Source organism: Anolis carolinensis, chromosome 2 (assembly GCF_035594765.1).
Source record: "Anolis carolinensis isolate JA03-04 chromosome 2, rAnoCar3.1.pri, whole genome shotgun sequence".
NCBI classification, from domain to species: domain Eukaryota; kingdom Metazoa; phylum Chordata; class Lepidosauria; order Squamata; family Dactyloidae; genus Anolis; species Anolis carolinensis.
The window spans coordinates 135,946,108-135,970,998 of record NC_085842.1 but is presented as its reverse complement, the minus strand read 5'-3'; the positions used below and the strand labels follow the sequence as shown (position 1 = coordinate 135,970,998).

At 39.6% G+C, this 24,891-nt stretch overlaps 2 protein-coding genes across 4 annotated transcripts in view; one reads left to right on the top strand and one right to left on the bottom strand.

Moving 5' to 3' along the window:
- evpl (envoplakin) overlaps positions 1 to 4,773 on the top strand; it is a 53,646-nt gene extending 48,873 nt beyond the window's left edge. Inside the window, exon 22 of the mRNA XM_062973984.1 lies at positions 857 to 4,773. Coding sequence (XP_062830054.1) covers positions 857 to 4,300 — 3,444 coding nt within the window. The 3' untranslated portion in view covers positions 4,301 to 4,773. The remainder of the gene's footprint in view (positions 1 to 856) is intronic.
- A 383-nt stretch (positions 4,774 to 5,156) lies between these two features.
- Positions 5,157 to 24,474, bottom strand: cdk3 (cyclin dependent kinase 3). 3 transcript variants are annotated; one of them, XM_062973991.1, is made up of 9 exons: positions 23,519 to 24,474; positions 20,980 to 21,071; positions 20,579 to 20,727; positions 16,557 to 16,634; positions 13,640 to 13,760; positions 13,052 to 13,222; positions 10,821 to 10,922; positions 7,292 to 7,495; positions 5,157 to 6,424 (listed from the first exon to the last, which is right to left on the bottom strand). In XM_062973991.1, the coding sequence occupies exons 2-9, from the start codon at positions 20,989 to 20,991 to the stop codon at positions 6,302 to 6,304; spliced, it is 960 nt and encodes a 319-aa protein (XP_062830061.1). In that variant the 5' UTR covers positions 20,992 to 21,071; positions 23,519 to 24,474; the 3' UTR covers positions 5,157 to 6,301. The 3 variants fall into 3 exon arrangements, with proteins under 3 accessions (XP_062830061.1, XP_003217295.2, XP_062830062.1); XM_003217247.4 differs by lacking the exon at positions 20,980 to 21,071 and having other exon boundaries at positions 23,519 to 24,263; XM_062973992.1 differs by lacking the exons at positions 13,052 to 13,222; positions 20,980 to 21,071.
- Between the last annotated feature and the right edge of the window lie 417 nt (positions 24,475 to 24,891).

Below are 24,891 nucleotides of genomic sequence, written 5' to 3'. Positions count from 1 at the left end.
AGGACAGGTTGCTTACCTGTAACCGTGTTTCTTCGAGTGTACTCTGTGAATTCACACAAGCCCGCCCTTCCTTCCCCTCTGGCAAACCCTCTTCCTTTCTCGTTGCCTTGGCGGCGCAGGAACTGGAGAGCGGGCGCCCAGGGCCGCCTTATATGCCCTCTGGGGACGGGGGCGTGGCTACCGCCAAAATTTAAAACTTTAGCTTGGGAAGAGTTTCCGTTGGAACCTGCGCAGGCGCAGTCTCTCCATTAGTGTGAATTCACAGAGTACACTCGAAGAAACACGGTTACAGGTAAGCAACCTGTCCTTCTCCTGCCTTTATTTTATTTCTGCGATCATTTTTAATCTATGATATAATTTTAAATGGTTTGAACATAAACAAAATTTAAGTGGAATAAAGAGCACCTGTCTTGTGTCTTGGGAGATTCTGGCTGGCATCCTGATGGTGACATATGTATGCATGTCACACTTAGCATGGACAACAAATTATCCACTACAGTACAACAGATGTAGTTGGTTGAAAGTGGCAAAAGCAGAGTAATGCACAGAGCAACATTGTGCTTATTATTTATGGCTTATCCAATGCAGTTGCACATTGTGGCTGGGCACTGGTATGTGTTGTACAATGTTGGTTTTTTGACATGGGGGTTGTGTAGTGCTGGTGCAGTGTATATTCCTATGCAGGTATTTGCTCAATGCTTAGAGAAAGCTGAATCCTGAAGTAGTGAAATTTAAATTTTCTAAATTTAATCTCTACAAGAAAATATGCTCACAAATGGGATTTTCTGCACTCTTTAACATTTGCATTTCTCTTCCTGACATCTTTCTTTCTTTCTTTCTTTCTTTCTTTTTTTAGAAAGAAGTAAATGAAGCTGTGCAGGTGACATATGAGCAGACACAACAGTCCCAAAACATGGGTAGGTCACCGAGAGAAGCAGATGTCATGAAAGCTCAACTGGAAGAGGAACGGAGGAAGAAGGCCAGGGTTCAAGAGGAAATGGAAATTCTGAGACGCAGACTTCTGGTGCTAAAAAATCAACGACCCATTGAAAGAGTAGAAGAGAAAGAGGTGATTGAGTATTACAGAAACCCAGCTTTGGAAAGTGACCTTTCTAAAATATCTCGTCAAATTGAAGATGAAAAAAATAAAAGGAAGGACCTACTGAAAAATGTTCAGATAATGAACAGCAAGATCCTTGAACTGGAGAACAACAGGAAGACTGTAAAAACCCAGCTTCTTACAAAAGAAATTACTAAAATAGAGAAAGATCCAAGCCTAGATGCTGAAGCAGCCAGACTTCACGAAAAAATCAAGCACCTCCGTGAGAATTCAGGTTCCATCTCTGAACTTGAACAGCTAAGGAAAGAGCTTCACTTGCTGGAACAGAGGAAGCCAAATATCCGAGAGAAAGTGGTGGTAAAAGAGGTGGTCAAGCTGGAGAAGGACCCAGAGGTAGTCAAAGCCATCAGAACACTGCAGATGCAAATTGATGAAGACAGTTTCAAGAGAAAGTCACTTGTGGATACAGTAGGAAAAGTGAAAAGCAGAATTGAAGAGCTTGAGAAGCTGATTGAAAGAGCAGAACCAAAAGTTATTGTGAAAGAGGTCAAACAAGTGGAGCAAGACCCAGAGCTTCTGAAAGAATCTTCCAAACTCCAAACTCTAATTGACGAGGAGAGGAACAAGAATGCATCACAAGCAAATGAGCTGACAGAACTGCAAAACACATACAGCACTCTAGAGAAGCAAAAGCCTAAGGTGGAAATTAAGGAAAGGGTTAATGAAATCTTTCATATTGACCCTGAAACTGAAGAGGAGATAGCACGTTTGAAGAAAGAACTCCAAGAAGTTACAAGAAGAAGGACAAGGGTTGAGCAGGAAGTTGGGAGCGCCTTAACTGAGCTGAAAGTTCTTAGGTCACAGGCACCTACAGTGGAGTTTAAAGAGGTTATCCAAGAGGTGGTGAAGATGGAGAAAAGCCCAGAGATTCTAAGAGAAATTGATAGACTGAAGCAACAGTTGAATGACCTTGTGAATACAAATGGCAGGTCCCAAGAACAGCTGATTAGGCTGCAGGGAGAAAAGGATGAATGGAAGAGAGAAAGATCCAAAGTTGAAACCAAGCTAGTCACCAGGGAGGTTGTCCGATATGAGAATGACCCTCTGCTAGAAAGAGAAGCTGAACGACTCTGCCAAGAAGTACGGAATGCATCGCAAAAAAGGAGAGCAACGGAAGATGCCATCTATGACCTCCAGAATAAGTATATGCTCCTGGAAAGGAGAAAGCCTGAGGAAAAAGTGGTAGTCCAGGAAGTCGTCCTTACACAGAGAGACCCAAAGCTCAGAGATGAGCACAGCAGGCTCAGCAAGAGCTTGGATGATGAAGTTAGCAACCGCCGACGCTTAGAACGTGAAGTCCAACAGCTTCGGGCAGCAGTTGAAGAGAAAGAGAGACTGCTTACCTTCCAAGATGACAGAAATAAAAGGCTTATTTTGGAAAAAGAAATGCGGCAAATCACCTTGAGGATAAAGGAAATTGAGGAAAGCCCCGCCCCAGTTCAAGAAAAAATAATCACAGAAGAAGTGGTCAAGGTGGAGAAAGATCCTGTTCTTGAGCAGTCCAGTACACATCTCCGAATTGACCTGGATAATGAGAAGGCTCAAGTGTTGAGCCTTCAGAGGGAATGCAAGAACCTACAAAGCCAAATTGATGTTTTACAGAAAACAAAGTCCCAGGAAAAAACAATCTACAAGGAAGTAATTAGAGTAGAAAAAGATAAAGTATTGGAAAATGAGCGAGCACGTCTCTGGGATCTGCTCAGCAAGGAGCGAATTGCCCGGCAAAATGCAGAAGAAGATATTAGGCGTCTCAAAGAAAAAACTGAGAGAGCAGAAGGCATGAAGAAGACATGGTGCAAAGAAGAAGCTGAGCTTCAGCAAACTCGGAATGTGGCAATACAAGAAATTGCTAATCTTGAGGAAGAGTTGGGAGAACTGGAAAGACAGCAACAACAGAAAATCCTTTTCCTCAGAGAGCAATCCAAGCTCCTGAGCCAAAGGACAGAGAATGACCGACTAAAGAAGATGCAACTTGTCAACGAGCTTTCTCACCTTGAATCTGACATACTTAAGGAGAAGGATCAGATCTATGAAAAAGAGAAGACTGTCCGAGAGCTTCAAAGCAGAGTAAATAAGGAAGAACTGAACAATGAGACTCAGATGAGAGAAACAAATCTCTCCACCAAGATCTCTATTCTGGACCCAGAGACAGGCAAGGATGTTTCACCCTATGAGGCCTACAAGAGAGGCATGATAGACAGGGAACAGTATATCCAGCTGCAAGAATTAGAATGTGATTGGGAAGAAATCACAACTCTGGGACCCAAGGGAGATGTTTCTGTCCTCCTTGATAAGAAGAGTGGAAAACAGTACTCTATTGACGACGCTCTGAGGTTTAGAAGAATTACAAAAGAGGAATACCAGCTCTATAAGGAAGGCAGGATTCCTATTTCTGAATTTGCTCTGCTAGTAGCAGGCGAAACGAAGCACAACTCATCCCTCTCTATTGGCTCAATCATCTCCAAGTCTCCAGTTACATCACCTGCCTTCCAAAAGAAGCAGAGCTTCTTCCCTCCAACACAGATGGCCTTCTGTGATGATACCTTCCCCATTGCTGGAGTGTATGACCCCACATCTGACAATAAGTACAACATCAAATCTGCGCTTAGCAAGAGGCTGGTGGATCCAATGACAGCTCAAAAACTTCTGGAGGCCCAAGCTGCTACAGGAGGGGTCGTTGATCTTGTCTCACGGGATCGCTACTCGGTCCACAAAGCCATCGACAGAGGGCTCATTGACAATACATACATACAGAGGTTGTTGAATGCTCAGAAGGCTTTCACTGGGATTGAAGATCCTGTCACCAAGAGAAGGCTGCCTGTAGGAGAGGCTGTTCAGAAAGGGTGGATTACAAAGGACAATGCCTTTCCTTATTTGCAGGTGCAGCACCTGACTGGAGGACTAATAGATCCCAAGAAAACTGGCCGTATCCCAGTGTCAGAGGCTGTCCAGATAGGCATGCTTAGCGGTGACCTGGCCATGATGCTGCAAGATGACTCCAACTATGAAAAGGATCTTGTTGACCCTATCAGCAAAGAAAAAATTAATTATAAGGAAGCTATGGCTCGTTGCCAAAAGGATCCTCTAAGTGGGTTACTTCTCCTCCCAGCCACCTCTGATGGATATCAATCATATCAAGCAGCAAACCGTTCACCCACTTTGCCTCGCTTTGGACACTGAAAATAGTATCATGGTCTCAAGTTTGCTGGGAGTGCTTTAAATTTGAACTCCGCACATTGGAGAGCAGCTCTATTGGTTCTCACCCCTTAGACCATGTTAGCTCAGATTGATTATATTCCCAAACATCTGGAGGGCATCAGGTAGGAAATATCTGTTTTAAGTCCTCAGTAGAGTTCACATACCCTGTTAGCACTGGACAGAATGCCTGGCAGTTATAGCAAATTCTGAGTTAGTCTGGATAGCTAATCTTAGTTTATTATACCAAGACAGCAATGTGTCTTAAAGATGTATTTCTGATGGTTAAAGGGTTCTAATACAGGAATTAATGTTTACTGTAGGGAAAAGGGGGGGTTTCTAAATTTAACAAGTATGCTTGGTAATTGTGCCTCCTTGCAATTTTGAAAGGATGTGCATCAAAGCACTTTGATTTAAAATTGTTGTCATGTATGCAATAAAAAATAGGATTTAAAAGATTCTATTAGTTATCTTCAAGAGTAGGGGCAAGTCCCTTCATTGAAATATATATCTACATCAAAGTACCAAACAAGAATGAGTAAACCTAAAGGAGTCCAAGAATGTACACTACAAAACTTCAGAGAAAACAATGGTGCCCATGGTTATGTGGATTTCAGAGCCATAGTAACACAGAAGCAGAAAACTATTGGTCACCCCAAAGAAAGACTGGGGCAGTAAAAGGCTTTACAAGGCGAGCAAAAAAGAAAGAAAATTTCACTCCCTCTGCGATCAATGAGCTTTAGATATTTTGTACTACAGCATGCATTCAAAATAAGGATAATATGTAGAAATCACAAGCCCTATTGTAAGAAAGCTTTTAAATCATCATGTCTTACTGTGATAAGTTTAACCAGAATATGCTTTATTTGAGTGTAGAGAGAAGCATATACAATAACAGTCATCAATAAAATCACCTGAAATGTCAATAATAACTATTTTAAACAGTTGTTTGGATCCATAAGTAAAACAGCTTCTCCACTTGCAAAATAATTTGATGCAGCAGAAGATATCAGTGACAAAAGGGGAGCATATTTTCATTGCTTTCCCTAAACCCCCCCTGAGCCACCTCTCATGATGCTCCATAAGGTACATCATCCTTCACAAGCAGATTTCTCAAGGGCAAAAGGGGCTGCATAGAAAAGAGAGTCAAAAAGACACCTTTCCATTGGTGGAAGAACTGCCTCGGGAATAAATCTCTGCTTTGATCTCCGGATCCAACTCAGGACCATCATACATTTTGTCAAGCATTTATTCTTTGATGTTCTGTAGTATCCATGTCATGATGCCTTACTCTTGACACACTGATGGTCAGTATTTCCAATAAATTACAGTCAAAATTCTAGTGCTATAAAAAAGCCCAGTGACTAAGATCAAGAACTCCCACACTAAATCTGTAATAGTTTTGGTGGACCAAACACCAAGTTCTGGTTTTCCTGTCTTAAGGTCCAAGATTGCCTGAGTATAATGATGAAGGATATGGAAAGCATGGCAAACAGGGAATATAATGATGAGGAATGAAGGAAGAAACTGAAGTGTATCATTCTAGGGTGTGGCTCTGATGTCCCTATATTACTATCTTGGGCATAGTTACTAATAGCACTGTGAACGCCAACACAAGGCGAACATTTTAAGAAAAGAATCAGAAGGTAGGCTTGCAGATTTCAGTTTTAAAGTTGGGCTTACAAAGACTAATTCTAACTAATTTCTCTGCAAAAAAAAAATATCTGAACCACAGCAAATATTACATAATATGTGATTGCAAGGGTTGGACTTAGTCAGACTTTTGCCCCATTCCATTGCTTCTTCAATTACAATGAACACTAAGCTTATTGCCTCATTTAAGGGACAAACAAGTGTCATTTTAAGGCACTTTAGAACAGTGAAATATTACATTAACATAATATCAATTCTTGCACAAGACCTGAGTGCATCTAAACCAGAATTAGAAGATTCCATCTTCTGCGGTCACCCCAAAACTGCTTCCTCTCATGGGCCATATCTCTGCACCACATACAGCTCTTTGGAATCCCATGGTGTCTGCCGGAAAAACTGGTGGTTCAGAGCAGCTTTGGCTGAGATACGCCTGTTGGGATCATACAGTAGTAGTTGCTGAAATTAAAAGCAAAACAAACATGAACACATGGTTCATAATCTTTAAGGGTCAAAACACTCACTTAGTGAAAATCTGACATTATTCAAGCAAGCTTGAAATGGGTTCTGGAGAATGGCAATTCATGATGACTGGAAAGCAATAATTCTAGTCCTCATTAAGATGTGTGCAAAATTCAGGAAATCCTATGAATCACTCCTGCAAGAATACAATTACAGTAGAGTCTCACTTATCCAAGCCTCGCTTATCCAAGGTTCTGGATTATCCAAGCCATTTTTAAAGTCAATGTTTTCAATATATCATGATATTTTGGTGCTAAATTTGTAAATACAGTAATTACAACATAACATTACTGTATTGAACTACTTTTTCTGTCAAATTTGTTGTATAACATGTTTTGATGCTTAATTTGTAAACTCATAACCTAATTTGATGTTTAATAGGCTTTTCCTTAATTTCTCCTTATTATCCAAGATATTTGCTTATCCAAGGTTCTGCCGGACCGTTTAGGTTGGATAAGTGAGACTCTACTGTAATAGGAATTAGAAACTGTCCTAGATAGATTACATATAACTGATATTGGAATGCTTGAGTTGTAATGTTATGGAGCCAATTTATAGGCTATTTACATGAAACTATGTGTGCCACTTTATTTGAATAGATGCACAGGATTTCAACCTTCACTTCGATCTCAGAATCTAAATTCTGAAACCTGGGGATAGTGGTATTTTACACTGTACCAAAAAACAAGGAATGGGCATAGCATATATCAAATTAAGATGACAGACTGAACCTCAGATTTCCATTTAAGACCACCTTGGCTCAATACACCAATCTCACAGCCTCTGTTCCAGCTTTTTACTCACAACCAATAAGTCTCGTCCTTCCCGGTCCAAGTTCGGAATTACCACCTTCATGTCTTTTCTTGGCCACCTTGGAAAACTCCCCTTGTAGTCTGGAAGCTGAGTCACTCCTGGCCACAGCGATTCAGTAGGTGTCCCCAGAGTACGGAAGATTCGGAAGAGCTGGTCAATTTCTGAATCTCCAGGAAACAAGGCCTTTCTGGTCACCTGGAACAAAAAACGTGGATGATTTACTCATCAAGCTCAAAGGTACAATCTATGTGATCCACTTTTGAGGTAACCTTAATCTTTCACCAAGTAAAACTTCCCATGACAACATAAGAAGAGTCCTGCTTGACCAGTCCAAAGCTCATCCTGGCATCCTGCTTCTTGCAGTGGCCAGTCAGATGCTTTTGGGGAGTGTACAGGCAGGATATAAGGGCAATGGACCTGTCTTATTTTAGTCCCAAAAAACTGGTATTGAGAGATATGGTGCCTTTGATCTCAGCAGTGATACATACAGTATAACCTTCATGACAATGAGAGATTGACAGGCATTGCCTCCATGAGTTTGTCTAATCCACTTTTTAATTCAAGCATCAAGGGGATTGTGTTTAACCTCTGATTAACATTTGCTATGCAATTTTCTTCAGGGGAACATATTCCAGTAAACTTGCAAAGTAAAACCGTCCAAACAATCTGTCATAAAACAAAGCTGACTGAGGAAAGGCCCTTGCCATTACAAATAAATGTTTATTTACAGTATTTATATTCTGCACTTCTCACCCCGAAGGGGACTCAGGGCGCATCACATTGTACACATATAAGGCAAACATTCAATGCATATGAACATAGAGACAGAAACAGACACAGAGGCAATTTAACCTTCTCCAGCTTCCAGCTTCCTGAGGGTGTGCTCAATTCCGGCCACAAGGGGAGCAGCTGCTTCATCATCCACTGTGAAGCCGACTTCCTCATTCCTTTCCGCACGCTGGTGGCAGTTTTATAGTGTTGTAAATTTTAGTTAAATTAGCCTCCCCACATAGTGGTACCTAAATTTCCTACTTGATAGATGTAACTATCTTTCGGGTTGCTTAGGTCAACAACGAGCAGGGGCAATTTTTATTTTAATTGTTGTGTGCTCACTCCCACACGGGCTGGCCTCGAACTCATGACCTCTTGGTCATGATTTATTGCAGCTGGCTACTAACCAGCCTGCGCTACAGCCCGGCCCCTAATGAAATAATGTTTCTTTATTAAGAAAAATCATTTCAACACATTTTATTTATATATAAGGACACTAGCTGTGCCCGGCCACGCGTTGCTGTGGCCAAGTATGGTGGTATGGGAAATAAAGTATTGAGGAATTGGTGGTAGTTAAGGTAAAGGGTAAACATTTTCCCCTGACATTAAGTCCAGTCAGGTCTGACTCTGGGGGTTGGTGCTCATCTCCATTTCTAAGCCAAAAAACTGGTGTTGTCCGTAGACTCCTCCAAGTTCATGTGGCCGGCATGACTGCATGGAGCGGCGTTACCTTCTTGCCGGAGCAGTATCTATTCATCTACTCTCATTTGCATGTTTTCGAACTTCTGGGTTGGCAGAAGCTGGGGCTTTAGATAATCTGTGGAAGAGGCCTAAGTGAAGCCTAACTCTGCCTGTCCCCTGGGCTGAGTCGGTTGCTAGAAGACCAAGTGGGCGGAGCTTAGACTTCTAACTGGCAGCAATTGGATAAAAACAATTATTCCTCTCCCTCTAATTAGAACTTTATTTTTCTTTTCTTTTTGTTGTATCAACCTAGAGCCGTGGATGATGGGTTGTGTTGTCAAATTTCGAGGTTGGGGGGCCTGTAGTTTTGTTTTGTCCGCTGCCCTGATGCCATCACTCTTTTATATATATAGATTGTAAAACAAGTCTATGGCTATCTCCATTTCCAGAGAAAATGAACTCCATAGTTTGATTGGATTGTTTGTGAAAAAGGACTTTTGTCTGCATTATATCTGTCACCATTCAGCTATATATAAAAAAGTGAATATTTTTATATATAAATATTGGCCACCTGATACTAAAGAAGATCTAGATCACTGCTTCTTAAACTGTGAGTCCTGATCTCAAATGGGGTCTGGAAATATTTTCTGAATATCATTTAGTGGCTATTTTAGACATGAATCTGTTATGCAGTATTTATACAAAAGATGATTCAGCTGTACTTCATTAAAAGGAAAATCAGGATTCAAAAAGAGTGATAGGTTCACCTTAGGGTTACCATAAGTTGGAAAGGATTTGAAGACACACAGCAACAATTCATCTATACTTAACTCATGATAAAGTTGGAATTTTGGTTCCACTGAACTTCAACATGCTAAGACAACCCTCTTCCTTATTGTCTTGAACAAAACCCAAGCACACTTTGTTCTGTTGAGAGCTGACAAGGATGAAAAGCCAAAGCATAAAAACAAGAAAATGTATGACACACATGGATGCTTTTCTCCATTGTGACTGCCACTCCATTTTCCCTTTTTCATTCTGAAAGCATATTTTTGTTCTTTCATTCTGCCTCTTTTTTTGTCCATCTGGCTGCCAGGTATGAACACTTGCAGACAGTTCTGAAGGATGCCCACCTTAAAATTTATCAATTTATTTTAAAAAAAATGTTGCTTAACATTACCTTGGGAAAATATTTACTGTACCTAATTATAAGTACAGGCAAGAAATGAAAAACTGAAGGGAGAATCTAAAGCTACCAACTTTGCAATTTTCTAATGCTGTGGAGCCTGGGTGTTTTTTACTCTAGGGCTGTGAAGTCATCTTTACTTGCATTCCCTTTATACAGCAGTGCCGCCTAGTGGGATGTCTTTTAACACTTGGAAACCAGTAAAACATAAGAGGAAGACAACAGGAATGCCTCCTTTGAACAAATGTTAGGAGGAAAACCCCATGACAGGATCACCTAGGGCAATGGCTCTCAACCTGTGGGTCGCCAGGAGTTTTGGCCTACAAGTCCCAGAAATCCCAGCCAGTTTACCAGCTATTAGGATTTCTGGGAGTTGAAGGCCAAAACATCTGGGGACCCACAGGTTGAGAACCACTGACCTAGAATCACCATAAGTCACAAGAGACTTTAAGTCACACAAACAACAAAAACAAAAAGAGACTGGTCAAAACAAAGCAAAAGAACTTTTCATGCACCTGAGAACATTTAGCCAAATATTCAGAAGATAAAGGCTATGTATCCTGGCTAAAAGTCCTGAATATCAGGACTTTTAGCATCATCAGCCTTAGTTGATCTGTCAAGGTCCCAAACAATACCCCCAATAAGAATAGCAGCTGGTCAAAAACTGCTAATGACATTGGATTAGAGGGTGGATTTCTGTTATTTATTGGAAAGATTTATCAACTTAGTTTTGGCAAATATTTTGTAGAGGTCTCCAAAACCAAGGAAAATGCATTTTGAAAATTATAACAATATTTTAAAAGAAAAAGAATAGAGACTACAGATGTCTTGTTGTACATTAGAGTTGCAACCCTTCTTTGGAAAATAATTGAAAAATGTTACCATTTCAGCAAATATGCAGCCAATGCTCCAGATATCCACTGCTGTGGAGTAGTACTTACAACCCAGTAAAATTTCAGGGGCTCGATACCATAAAGTTACAACCTAGAAGAAATCACATTGGATGCTGAGTCCAAATTATGAAATTAGAAAAATTAAACCATTATGGTTGCATCATATACTTCAAAAATGCAAAACTCGGGCTCAAACCACATGACACATAACACACAACTATATAAATCTTCCTGTTTACTCTAAGGCTTTAATGCACATGACTGTAATCCAGATGGAAATTAGTGTGCACAGGAGAAACTTAACATCTGCCACATCAGTGCCTTATTTAAACTTCCCCTCATCCACACAAAGAGATTTAAAAAACTAAAAAGTTGGCGTTAACGATTTCTGTCTTTGTTAAAGCACCACAAGAAAAGCATACATCTTAAAGTTGACAATATAGAGATATTTAGGATACTTAGCTGTGCTCTACACATCTTTTTTCCTGAGCAACAGTTTATTTCTTCTGTAAGATCTTGTCTCTCAAACTTTATATACCAACTAGCTGTGCCCGGCCACGCGTTGCTGTGGCTTAGTCTGGTGGTGTTGGTCAGTCTACATTAGGTTGTATTTATGCTGTGACCTTCTTTATACTCACATTAGTAGTAGTATTTCAAGTCTGTTACCTTCTTCAATTTTTGTGTTGATTTATAATTGCTTGAGATCCCTGTTGTCTTTGGTTTGTTGTTAGTTGTAATGTCTTATTCTGCTGAGTGCGGTTTATATTTTTATTGTGGTACAATAGTCTTTTTTTTGTTTTGCCTGTGTAGGTGTTTATTATTATTGTTGTTGTTGTGGTCATGAAGGTTGGATAAGTGAGATGCTACTGTATTGTTTTTTGGAGGCCCAGTGTAGCACTGACTGGCCTCTCAGCCTCAGTGCCTGGCTGTTTCTTGCCTGTGATGGTGTTGATTCTTATTGTTGTTGTTGTTATTGTTATTATTGTAATTGTTTTTTTGGAGGCCAAGTGTGAATGTAGGGATTGGGGAGGTGGATGAGTTGTGTTGTCAAATTTGGTATTTGTTATAGTCACAATGCGTTGTTGTGAGTTTTGTGGGTCTGGATTGTGGTTTTGTGGTGTAGTTGTGTTGTTACAACCGGGAGAAAAGGCTTTTGTGTTGTGTTGTCAAGTTTTGTATTTCTGGGGCGTTTAGTTGTGCACCAAGTTTCGTATTTCTGGGGCGTTTAGTTGTGTTGTTAGTCACGATGCATTGTTGTGAGTTTTGTGGGTCCGGATTGTGGTTTTGTGGTGTGGTTGTGTTGTTACAACCGGGAGGCAAGGCTTTTACGTTGTGTTGTCAAGTTTTATATTTCTGGGGTGTTTAGTTGTGTGCCAAGTTTCGTATTTCTGGGGCGTTTAGTTGTGTTGCTATAGTCACGATGCGTTGTTGTGAGTTTTATGGGTCCGGATTGTGGTTTTGTGGTGTGGTTGTGTTGTTACAACCTGGAGGGAAGGCTTTTGCGTTGTGTTGCCAAGTTTCGTATTTCTGGGGCGTTTAGTTGTGTTGTTATAGTCACAATGCGTTGTTGTGAGTTTTGTGGGTCCTGTGTGGTTTTGTGGTGTGGTTGTGTTGTTGTAACCGGGAGGCAAGCCTTTTGCATTGTGTTGCCAAATTTCGTATTTCTGGGATGTTTAGTTTTGTTGTTATAGTCACTGCGCAAACAACTTTATCATTTTATATATATAGATTTATAGGCTGCTCTTGAAAGTTTCACAGGGCACTACAGATACAACATAGCTTTAATGCCAAAAGATGCAATTTCTGCTTCTAATCAGCTCCAAGAAAAGGCTGGGTTTAATCTATCAATTCAGTGCTTCTTTTCTTCCTAGAATGCATCCACACTGTAGAATTAATGTATTTTGAGACAACTTTACTGTCATGGCTCAATGCAATGGAATCTTGGGAGTTGTAGTTTTACAGTCTTCAGCTTTCTCTGCCAAAGAGTGCTGATGCCTTACCAAATTACAACTCCTAGGATGCCATAGCATTGGGTATTTAAAGTGGTGTCAAACTGCAATAATTCTACAGTGTAGAACCAACCTTACTTTTTTCTCAGTAAAAAAACTGTTCCTGATTTCTTCATTCACTGCACCAACATGACATATCTAAATAAAGTTATAAACTTCTCAGTGGGTAACTTGGAGACATTATTTCACAGAAATAGAGTTCCCTCATTACCTCATGAGTATAAGTGCGCAGTGGAACACCAAAGGCCCTAGCAAGGCCGAAATCAGCTAATTTGATGGCTCCTGTTTCATTTATGAGTAAGTTCTGGGGCTTCAGGTCTCTGTGAATGACTCTGTGGGAATGACAGAAGCTCACGCCTTGTAGCAGCTGGTAAAGATAGCTCTGGGGAGAAAAGATTCAAAGTCCAAGAAACTATGAGAGGTTGACATAAAACTCCCCAAAGCAAAAGGGAGGAGGCAATTTTGTTTGCTTGTAAAGAAAATGGGTTCCACCTGAAATGTTTGCTGTGTCCATGGAAAAATGGGTAGAGATTTCAGGCATTCGGTTTTATGTATTAAAGGGGAAAAGGCCCCATTGTCACTGTCAAGGGTTGTACAGGAAGAAATTCTACTTCCCTTTATCTTTGCCTAAATCCTTATTTATCATACTTTTTTTTATAAAAACACTTGGGGCCTGTCAGACATCTGGAAAGAGGGACAGTCTAATGCAGTTGCTTGTGGGACAACTTTGAGATGGGAAAGCAAAATGGATTTCTTAAGCAGATAATAATTGATGGGCAAAATTAGCATAACTTTGTACCTGAATTAAACTCATAGGCAATTCCCCTGTACGGGATGAATCCATGTATTTTTTAAGGTCCTGATTAAGGTATTCAAACACCAGATAGAGTTTCTTCTGACTATGTATGACATCAAGAAGCCTGCAATAAAAATGAAATACAGTTACTGAATGTCAGAATTTATAAGAACTAATATTATCACTGCTGCACAAAGAACATCATCTTTTTGTACAGTGTAATATAGATTGCTGGGCTGAGGAAATCCAGCTTTAAATCGCAATCAAACATAAAACTGGATCCTTGAAGGTCTCTTTGGAGAGAGGTGGGTAAAAAAGAGAAAATAACAATGTTTTGTGTTCACAATCACAATCTAGCGATGATTTTGACACTATTGCCATGACTCTAACTCCCCTGGTAACCTAGCCATCAGATCATGGTTGAATAATATTTTTGCCAGGTTTATGGAGGAGTTGAGTCAAAAAAAGTATATTTAACTAAATAATTGATACGGGATTCCAGTCAATGTCTTTCTATATTCAATTTTACTGTGTGCTTCTAAGTCATTTTTGACTAATTCCCTTAAAAGAATGTATCATGGGATTTTCCTGGGAAAATTTGTTTGGAGAGGGTTTGCTATTGCCTTCCTCTGAGGCTGAGAAAGTAGGATTTGGTCAAGGTCACCCAATGGTTTTCCATGGTCAATCAAATATTCAAGCCCTACTTTCCCTGTGTCCCAGTCCAACACTCAAACCACTACACTATGCTATTTCTCTGACTTCCTATGTAGTGTTATTTAAATGAAATATAATCAGCATTTGCATCAAGGCAGTCTGTTTTATTCCTGATTTATTCTTTCTTCTTTCTTACCTTATGAATAAAATATTGCAGGACATATTCTGAAATAACAACATAGGTAAGGAGCAATAAGGAGGAAGAAATCTAAAAAAAACCTTTTAGCAATTTGGAGAAAATATAAAATAAAACTGATGGCAGGCATTTCACCTTTAACACCAGTATTGATGACAGAAAACTTCCCAAAGAAGAGGTATAATGAAAATAAGAGATTGGGATCTAAAGATGATAAACATGGAAAAATTAAAGAACAATTAGTAAGAAAGGGCATAGCTTGGTATGAGTGTTTACAATTGAGAAAATAGTCAACTGATATAAGAAAGAAGTATAATGGGGGTAGAGAATATACAAAATTAGAGAGGATGATAACCGAACGAGAGAATAAAGAAGAAAATGAAACAATAAAAAACAACAAGTTATATTTATAAGTTATATTTATAAATTATTACTAGAAGACAAACAAAAATAAGACCATCTTAGAGAATCATGGGAACTAGATTTAGGGAAAATCTTAAATATTCAAGAATGGAAAAGAATATGGAATAGGCGCATTTCAAAAATATGTCTGTAAGAATTAAAGAAAAGTAAAATAATATGGAGGTGGTATTTAATTCCAGTTAGATTTAATCAGATAGACGAGAAACATTCAAACCAATGTTAGAGAGGTTGCCAGGAAGTAGGCTCATATATTCATATGTGGTGGTCCTGTAAAATGTATACAAAAATTTTGGAAAACAGTATTTAAAGAAATAAGCGCAATAAATAAAAATAAAGAGTACACCAGAAATAGCATTGTTATAATATATGATAAGACTATACCCTCACAAGAAGAGAAATAATTGCTTATTAACAGCTGCGAGACTGATAGTTGCAAAGAATTGAAAATATGAAAGGGAAATACAATCAGAAGACTGGTATAGAGAAATTTGGAATACAGTGATTAATAATAAACTGACTTGTGACATTGAAGTTAAAAAGGGAATATGGAAGCAAACGGATTTTTGGAACATATGAGGTAAATTTACTGAGTTTATACTCATTGAAGGGAAGGGGAGCAAACCTGCAACAGAAGCAATGAAATTTTGGATTTAAAGGATGAGTTGGTCTAGGTAGAGGTGGCTCAAGGGTAAAAGATAATGGGGCGGGGGGGGGGGATAAAACAAGATATACTTATGTAGATAGAAGATTGTAACAGAACTATACGCATAATTTGTCTTAAGTGGAGAAAGTTCTAAACTAGATGGGAAGGTAAAGGTAAAGGTTTCCCCTGACGTTAAGTCCAGTCATGTCTGACTCTGGGGGTTGGTGTTCATCTCCATTTCTAAGCCGAAGAGCCGGCGTTGTCCATAGACACCTCCAAGGTCATGTGGCCGGCATGACTGCATGGAGTGCCGTTACCTTCCCGCCAGAGCGGTACCTATTGATCTACTCACATTGGCATGTTTTCGAACTGCTAGGTTGGCAGGAGCTGGAGCTAACAGTGGCCGCTCACACTGCTCCTGGGGTTTGAACCTGGGACCTTTCGGTCTCCAGCTCAGTGCTTTAACTCACTTTGCCACCGGGGCTTCTCAAACTAGATGGGAAGCATCTTATTATTATGCTTATTGTTATTTTATATTAGCAACTATGTAAAATGTTAACATTCTTATTGATTTTATGTATGAGCTGTATTAAGATATCAACCATTTCTCATTTCTTTTCTTTAAAAAAAATACAATATACTTTCCATACTTAGATACTGTTCTCAAAATGGTTAATTGTATATGCTGTTGGGGAAAACAATTGAAAAATTTTAAAAAGGAGGAAGAAATCAAACTGTATGCCTGCTTACCATTAAGTTAACTCATTGATGGAACAGATTTTTCTCTTAAAAAATTGGTGCATCTTAATAAGTGACACTCAACTGCCAAGAAGAAGCTCTGCCTTCTTTGAAACAAGTCTGAAGAAACCCATCAACCATCCTAAATCCAGAAATAACCACCTTGTATTGTTTGTATGACACTATGCAATATAGATCTCAGCGCAGAACATCTGACATAAATATAGCTAAAGCTTAGGGCACTTAAGTTCTGAAGCTCTTCTTACCTCACTATGTTTGGATGTTTCAGCTCTTTCAGCAGAGAGATTTCTCTGATTGCTGTACTAGGAACCCCTTCAGTCTCCCTGTGGGGAAAGAGATCCTGATTTCAGGCCATCCAGTACTTCCAAAATAGTGCTTTATGGGGCATAATTATACCCAACCCTCACTGACCATTTCATTTTCTTCCAGTGGAATTCTTACTATAATCAAACAAAGAAACATAAATATAGAAATTTCAGAGATACCACCAATGTCATCTGTATCTTATTTCCCCACCTCCGTCAGCTGAACTGTTAAATGAATGCCATGAAGGAAAACCATGCTTCAAAATGAAAATCATTTATGTGTATATCCTTGTAGTATCAATCAATAACTGATAAGCAAACTAATCAATTACTTGTTTTTTCATATATGAAGTGATCCCCCAACGAACTGTTCCTCTGAATGTATTCGTCATTCATCGCAAATGTAACACACTTAGGCAATCAAAGCATATAATGCTCAGTAGCCACTTGTGTCTCAGTCTTTGGAGAAAAGCAGGGTACAAATAAATCCCGAGGAGTTGCCATATTAATAAAAGATAGTAGTCTGAGTCTTGAAATAGACAAAATAATAAAAGATGCTGAGGGTAGATTTGTAATGTTAAAACTTTTAAAACCTTTAAAAATTTAGAAAATAAGGATGTGGAAGACTTAATTACTGTGGGAGATCAATACAGCGAGAGTAAAAAGGAAAGGAAAACATATAGAAATGAATCAGACAGTCTTCATAATTGAATAAAATAATACAAAGAGCAGAGGTACAACTGTTCCCAGAGGGAGGGGGGAGGGAAGAAGAGGGATGGGGAAAAATTGGATATGTATAAGTAGCAGAGATGTATAGAAAAGTAAAGGATACAAAAATACGAATCATTAGAATGGTATGGAAACATATGGGTTTTTTTGTAATGGTGATTGTGACAATGTTATAATTTACTTAAGTAAAGGTAAAGGTTTCCCCTGACGTTAAGTCCAGTTGTGACCGATTCTGGGGGTTGGTGCTCATCTCCATTTCTAAGCCGAAGAGCCGACGTTGTCCGTAGATATCTCCAAGGTCATGTGGCTGGCATAACTGCATGGAACTCCGTTACCTTCCCGCCGGAGCAGTACCTATTGATCTACTCACATTTGCATGTTTTCGAAATGCTAGGTTGGCAGGAGCAGGGGCTAACAGTGGGCGCTCATTCCGCTCCTGGGATTTGAACCTGGTACCTTTTGGTCCGCAAGTTCAGCAGTTCAGCGCTTTAACACACTGTGCCACCAGGGGCCCCTATAATTTACTCACATCTATCTATAAAAAAGTGATGGATTCACGGTAGCGGACAAAACAACAAAACTAAACACCCCACAACCTCAAAAATTGTCAGCACAACCCCTCATCCAGATTGATACAACAAAAAGAAAAGAAAAATAAAGTCCTAATTAGAGGGAGAGGAATAATGGTTTTTATCCAATTGCTGCCAGTTAGAAGGCTAAGCTCCGCCCGGTTGGTCACCTAGCAACCCTCTTCCACACTGCCTATAAAATACAGATTATCTGATTTTAACTGGATTATATGGCAGTGTATACTCAAGGCCCTTCCACACAGCTATATAACCCATTTATAATCTTATATTATCTGCTTTGAACTGGATTATCTTGACTCCACACTGCCATATAATCCACTTCAGTGTGCATTTTATCCAGCTGTGTAGAAGGGGCCTCATATAATCCAGTTCTAAGCAGATAATATCTATATATATATATAAAAGAGTGATGGCATCACGGCAGCGGACAAAACAACAAAAGTAAACACTCCACAACCTCGAAAATTGACATCACAACCCCTCATCCATGCCTCTAGGTTGATACAACAAAAAGAAAAGAAAAATAACGTCCTAATTAGAGGGAGAGGAATAATTGTTTTTATCCAATTGCTGCCAGTTAGAAGGCTAAGCTCTGCTCACTTGGTCTCCTAGCAACCCACTCAGCCCAGGGGACCCTTTACCTTAACTACCACCAATTCCTCAACACTTTATTTCCCATACCACCATACTTCGCCACAGCAACGCGTGGTCGGGCACAGCTAGTAAGATTATAAATATACAGTAGAGCCTCACTTATCCAACATAAACAGGCCGGAAGAACGTTGGATAAGTGAATATTTTGGATAATAAGAAGGGATTCAGGAAAAGCCGATTAAACATCAAATTAGGTAATCATACAAATTAAGCACCAAAACATCATGTTATACAACCAATTTGACAGAAAAAGTAGTTCCATACGCAGTAATGCTATGTAGTAATTACTGTATCTACAAATTTACCACCAAAATATCACGATGAATTTAAAACACTGACTACAAAAACATTGGCTACTAAAAGGCAGACTGCATTGGATAATCCAGAACATTAGATAAGTGAATGTTGGATAAGTGAGATTCTACTGTAATATGAAATAATTACTGTGGTAGAATAATACAGAACAATATAATATCTAAAACCAGGACAGTAAATAAAGAGCAACACTCTGAAAGCAAGGAAATTTGGAATTCCACAAAAGAAACAATCAGGGCCAGCTAACACCTCCCAAGAAAGGATTCTTCCAGAAAGGAAGCTGAGAAGGGAGTGAAGCAGTGTGTATTACCAAAGTCATTATTATTACTATTATTATTATTATTATTATTATTATTATTATTATTATTATTGTGTTGCTGTAAACCGTGAAAATGAATACAATCTGACTCCAAGTATTCAAAAACACTAAAATCAGAATATATAAAAATTACTGTGGTATAATAAAACACAACAATACAATCTCTAAAATCAGAACACTAAATAAAGAACAACACTCTGAAAACGGGAATTCCACACAGGAAACAATCAGGGCCAGCTAACACCTCCCAACAAAGTATTCCCATCACCAAAATCCTCTATTTTCTGAGGGCCACAGATAGTAGAAGCACATAAAATCTTGCAAACAACACCACTCTGAAAACAAGGGAATTCCAGACAGAAAACAATCAGGCCCAGCTAACACCACCCAACAAAAAATTCACTCAGGGAGGAAACAGCCAGGCTTTAAAGCTGCAAGGCCATTACATGCTAATCATTTCCCCTAACTGCAGCATTCATACTTGCCTCCAACAGACAAAAGAAAACCAATCAGAAATATTGTATAGTCACAAGCTTTAGGAAATAATATCCCCTCATGGTGCAGTGTGTTAAAGCACTGAGCTGCTGAACTTCTGGACTGAAAGGTCGCAGGTTTGAATTGGGGGAGCAGAGAGAGTGCCCACTGTTAGCCCCACCTTCTGCCAACCCTAAAGTTCAAAAACATGCAAATGAGAGTAGATGAATAGGTACTGCTCCAGCGGGAGGGTAACGGCGCTCCTGCAGTTATGCCACATGACCTTGGAGGAATCTACGGACAACGCCAGCTCTTTGGCTTAGAAATGGACATGACCACCAACCCCCAGAATCAGACACGACTGAACTTAATATCAGGGAAAAACCTTTACCCTTTACCTTAACTACCACCAATTCCTCAATACTTTATTTCCCATACCACCATACTTCACCACAGCAACACGTGGCCGGGCACAGCTACTAACCATATAAAAATATATAAGTACAGTAGAGTTTCGGTTATCCGTCTTCCACTTATCCGACAGTCCGTATTATTTGAGGCGCCACCAGGGCGAAGGAGGAGGTGGTGGAGGAGGGGAAGGCAGACGCAGTGGCAACCATGGAAGGTAAGCAACCCGTCCTGGGAGAAACGGGGAGTGTGCCCTGCGTTTTCCTCGGCCAGGCCATTGCTGGAGGAAAGAAACTCTTTCCTCCAGCAAGGGCCTGGCCCTCGGAGAAACCTGGAAGCACTGGGCTTCCCTAAACTGGGCCCCCCTATTATCCAACAGATCCGGTTATCTGACATTCGGCCTGCCCGTTTAAGTCGGATAACTGGAACTCTATGTATATTAAAAAGAAGAAATATGGAGACCAGATACTTACGAATCTAAACGGATCTTTTTCAAAGCAACTAACTGGCCTGTCTGCCTGTTTCTGGCTTTATATACTACTCCATATGTACCTTCCCCAATCTTCTCCACTTTCTGGAAAGTATCTTGGAAAGTGTCCATTCTTTGTCTCCTTCCTTCTTCCTATAACACGTAATCAAATTATTAGCAATAGTCCTATTTTGTCATTTAAATGCATCACGTAGTTCCATTCCATCATTCTTTCCACTCTCAAGTACGGGAGAAATAATGTATCTTTTACCATTGTTTACATAAAAATTATTTATATCTTTCCTTTCAAAACAGATGCTCTTTTATAGAACAAATATTTTATAAATAAATTGTTGTTCCCAAATATTAAACTATTTATTGTTTCACTACTCTAAAAAAGCCTACCTCCAGGAACATAGTTTCCTTCTCATTTTCACATAATGATTCTCATCCTTCTTTCAAGAAGCTCTAGGCTGCAATTTAGTCTAATGATGAATCTGTGAAGGTGAGCCCAAAAAACAGTCACCTGCCGAGTACCTCCTGTAGAGTCTCATAGCCAAACTGAGCTCTGATCCCTGGTTTCATACAATAAAACTTTGAGCAAAACATCACAGTGCCTCTCCAACTCATTCGCCTCTCTTTTTGCAAAATATGTACTGGGTTGTTGTGAGTTTTCCAGACTGTATGGCCATGTTCCAGAAGCATTCTCTCCTGTTTTGCCCACATCTATAGCAGGCATTCTCAGAGGTTGTGAGGGATCACAGTATCCCAGTGATTCTGGCCATGAAAGCCTTTGATCTGGCCATGAAAGCCTTGATCTGGTCATGTAAGTGTGATTTATTGCTATAATTGTATTATTTTACTTTGTTTAATAATGTGTATTATGTTGTTATGTAAAGTTTGTGTTTGCTTTTATGACTGTAAACCGCCCTGAGTCCCATCCGGGAGATAGGGCGGTATATAAATAAAGTATTATTATTATTATTATTATTATTATTATTATTATTATTATTATTTGACAACACAAAATATGTACTGATTTCATACTAACAGCATATAAATAGAGAGAACCTTTTCTTCTCCCATAACACTAGAACTTAAATCAACAACGACACAATAAAATGGGGACAGGAAAAAGACCACAGTTCTTCGCACAAGGCATATTTAAATGAATTATTCCTAGTTCCAAGATGTGGGGCTGCTAGTTCAGGTAAAAAAAAAATAGACAGGGCTACTGACTCTATGACTTGTTTATTAGTGTTCAAGAGACATCTTCAATGAGAAAGAAAGTACATTATGGACTATGGACTATGTTTTTAATCTTGCTGTACCTAAGAGACAAGAGGAAGGGAGGGAGGATGTATTGGTACTGCTAGCTAGATTTAAAACATAGCAGTCTTCTTTAGTTAGCTGCCTCTTAAACCATGGGTCCCGACCCAAATAGGGTCCCCTTAGCTCAGTACAAATAATTTGGCAACAATAAAAGATTTCTGATCTACTGGCTGTTTTAGATATTACATGAATGTGTTGTGCAGTGTTTACAATGGACTCCGCAAAAGATGCTTCAGCTGGATTTTATGAAAAGAAAAATCAGTCTGTTTATCAAGCTTTGCAAGTGCTGATTTATTATCAGTAAATGTTTATTTTTACCTTTGTTTTATATACACCTATATACTTGGACTTGCATAAAAATTTCTCAGGTGGAAATAATAATAATCATAATCATCATCATTTTATTTCTTACCTCTCCTCGTAGCTCAAGGTGAGTTCCAGAATAATCAAAACACATAATCTTTGTAAAAAATACCACAAATACACATATTAAAATGTATTTCTACAAAAGATACATAAATATCTATAAAATATGTATTAAAATACACAAAGCAGAGATTAAACAAAGGAAAGAGTTGTGAGCAGAAAATGTTTAAGACGTTTCTGCATTACTACATTACACATAATTTTTTCTTGACACTAGCATCATCCCACTATCAAACAGCTCTTAGGCCCCTTCCACACTGCTGAATAAAATCCCACACCATCTGCACTGAACTGGGATATATGACAGTGTGGAAGGTCCCTTATATAGCTCAGTTCAAAGCAGATATTGTGGGATTTTCTGCCTTAATATTATGGGATATAGGGCGGCGTGGAAGGTCCCTTATATAGCTCTGATTCTAAATGTTTCCTTGGGAACAAGTCCCATTATCTCATAGGAAGGGATATCATCATCTCAAAATAAAACTGGCAACATGGGCATTGTAACCTATACTGATTAAATCTTTGGATGCTCTTCCAAAGCTGCCAAAAATAGGGTCCGTGCACAACTACGTGTCCATTTCATAAATTATTCAATTGCAGACATAGACATGAGATCCTTCCAAATGAGAGACATTTCCTCTGAGGCATTTTAGACCTTGATTGCTTTCGAAAAAGGAGACGAACTATAAATATTATGCAGCTTGCAGCATGTTGCCCTTCTCCATGGATTCAGTACCCACACTTCAAATAGCCCACAGAAGTGTTTGTGGGCCTCTTTAGGTCCTCCTGTGTATTTCTGTGGCACGTTTCCGACCAAAAATATAGTCAAAACATTGGGATTGGTATTATCTAAGGCAGTGGTTCTCAACCCGTGGGTCCCCAGATGTTTTGGCCTATAACTCCCAGAAATCCCTGCCAGTTTACCAGCTGTTAGGATTTCTGGGAGTTGAAGACCAAAACATCTGGGGACTCACAGGTTGAGAACCACTGCTCTAAGGTTTCTGGTACCTCTGTGGGGATCCTGTACATACAGGGATTAAATATTTGTCAGGGCTTCAGGCCCATGCCATGAGGTGGCCGGCCTTGAGATACAGAACTCCAGTCCCAAATTATCCCCTTTCCTAAAATAATTATAGGCTTAACTGCAATTTAAAAGTAAAGAACAGCTCTTTGGAAGACCTCCCACCTGCTGAATGACTTTCCCATTTGTCGCCATGGCTTCTTTCCTGCTGGAAGGGATAACAAGCAAGTCACCTCACACAAGGGGCCTTTTCCACCACAAGAGGGATACAGTTAAATGTACATTACTACCACCTAGTGTTGTGAGGTGTAAATAATATATTACATTTGTTTTCACTCTTTATATTTGACTCCTATACTGTAAATGTTGGCATCCCTTGGAAGCAGGGGATGGTGGGAAAGTAATTCCTTGCAAACTGTGCAAACTCAGTCAATCTACCCCAGGTATGGGCAAACTTGGACAAAATCCCAGTAGTAAGATAGACAGGGAAGAGCTAGGCCGTCGTTTGGTGCAGTGGGCAAGAAGGAGATTCTGCAGTAGAGGTGCTGGAATGGAAACTGGAGAGGACTTCTGCTCTGAAGAGGGAATTTCAGCAGATGCAACTTGCTACATGAACAGGTAACAAGCAACTTCTGCTATCATTCCCTAATTAAAGATACATGAGACCTCTCCAGTTTTCAGTCTAGCAATCCTGGTCCCCAATGCTTAAAATAGCCTGGATCCTGATCAACTAAAAAATATTTTTCCCTGCTCTCATGCCAGGCCACTTCATTTGGTAGCTATAGGAGTGCTACGAGCAGTCAGGCTTCCTGGCAAACCGGCTTTACATCACTACATGAAAATTCATTATACACACACACACACACACACACACAGGGAGCCCCGGTGGTGAAGTGTGTTAAAGCATTGAGCTGCTGAACTTGCAGACCGAAAGGTTCCAGGTTCAAATCCTGGGAGCGACTTGAGTGCCCGCTGTTAGCTCCAGCTCCTGCCAACCTAGCAATTGGCAGAAAACGTGCAAATGTGAGTAGATCAATAGGTACCACTCCAGTGGGAAGGTTACGGCGCTCCATGCAGTCATGCCAGCCACATGACCTTGGAGGTGTCTATGGACTTAGACATGGAGATGAGCACCAACCCCCAGAGTCAGACTTTAACGTCAGGGGAAACCTTTACCTTATATACACACACACATACACATATACACACATACATGGAGAAATCCACAAGAATGTGGACAATTTCAACAGAAAGGAGGAAACCAAGAAAATGAACAAAATCCGGCTATGAGTATTTAAAAAATTCTAAAGTCAGGATATTAAGAAAAGAACAACACTCAGAAAACAGAGGAATTCCAGAAATGCAACAATCAGGGCCAGCTAACATCTCCCAACAAAGGATTCCCCCAGGCAGGAAGCAGCCAGGCTTTGAAGGTACAAGGCCATTCAATGCTAATCAATGTTATCAATTGCAACATTCACACTTGCCTCAAATAGACAAGAGTTCTTTCTTCCATCCTGGACCTTCCACAGATACAT

What these genes read in the sequence shown, in the direction of transcription:
- cdk3 (XM_003217247.4), bottom strand. Translation starts at nt 23,548, where the DNA reads ATGGCGACAAATGGGAAAGTCATTCAGCAG. An exon ending in GCTGCATATTTGCTGAAATG is followed by an intron (nt 7,496 to 10,820) that starts GTAACATTTTTC and finishes TTTTTGTTCCAG; the next exon opens with GTGACCAGAAAGGCCTTGTT. An exon ending in AAGGACGAGACTTATTGGTT is followed by an intron (nt 6,425 to 7,291) that starts GTGAGTAAAAAG and finishes TTTTAATTTCAG; the next exon opens with CAACTACTACTGTATGATCC.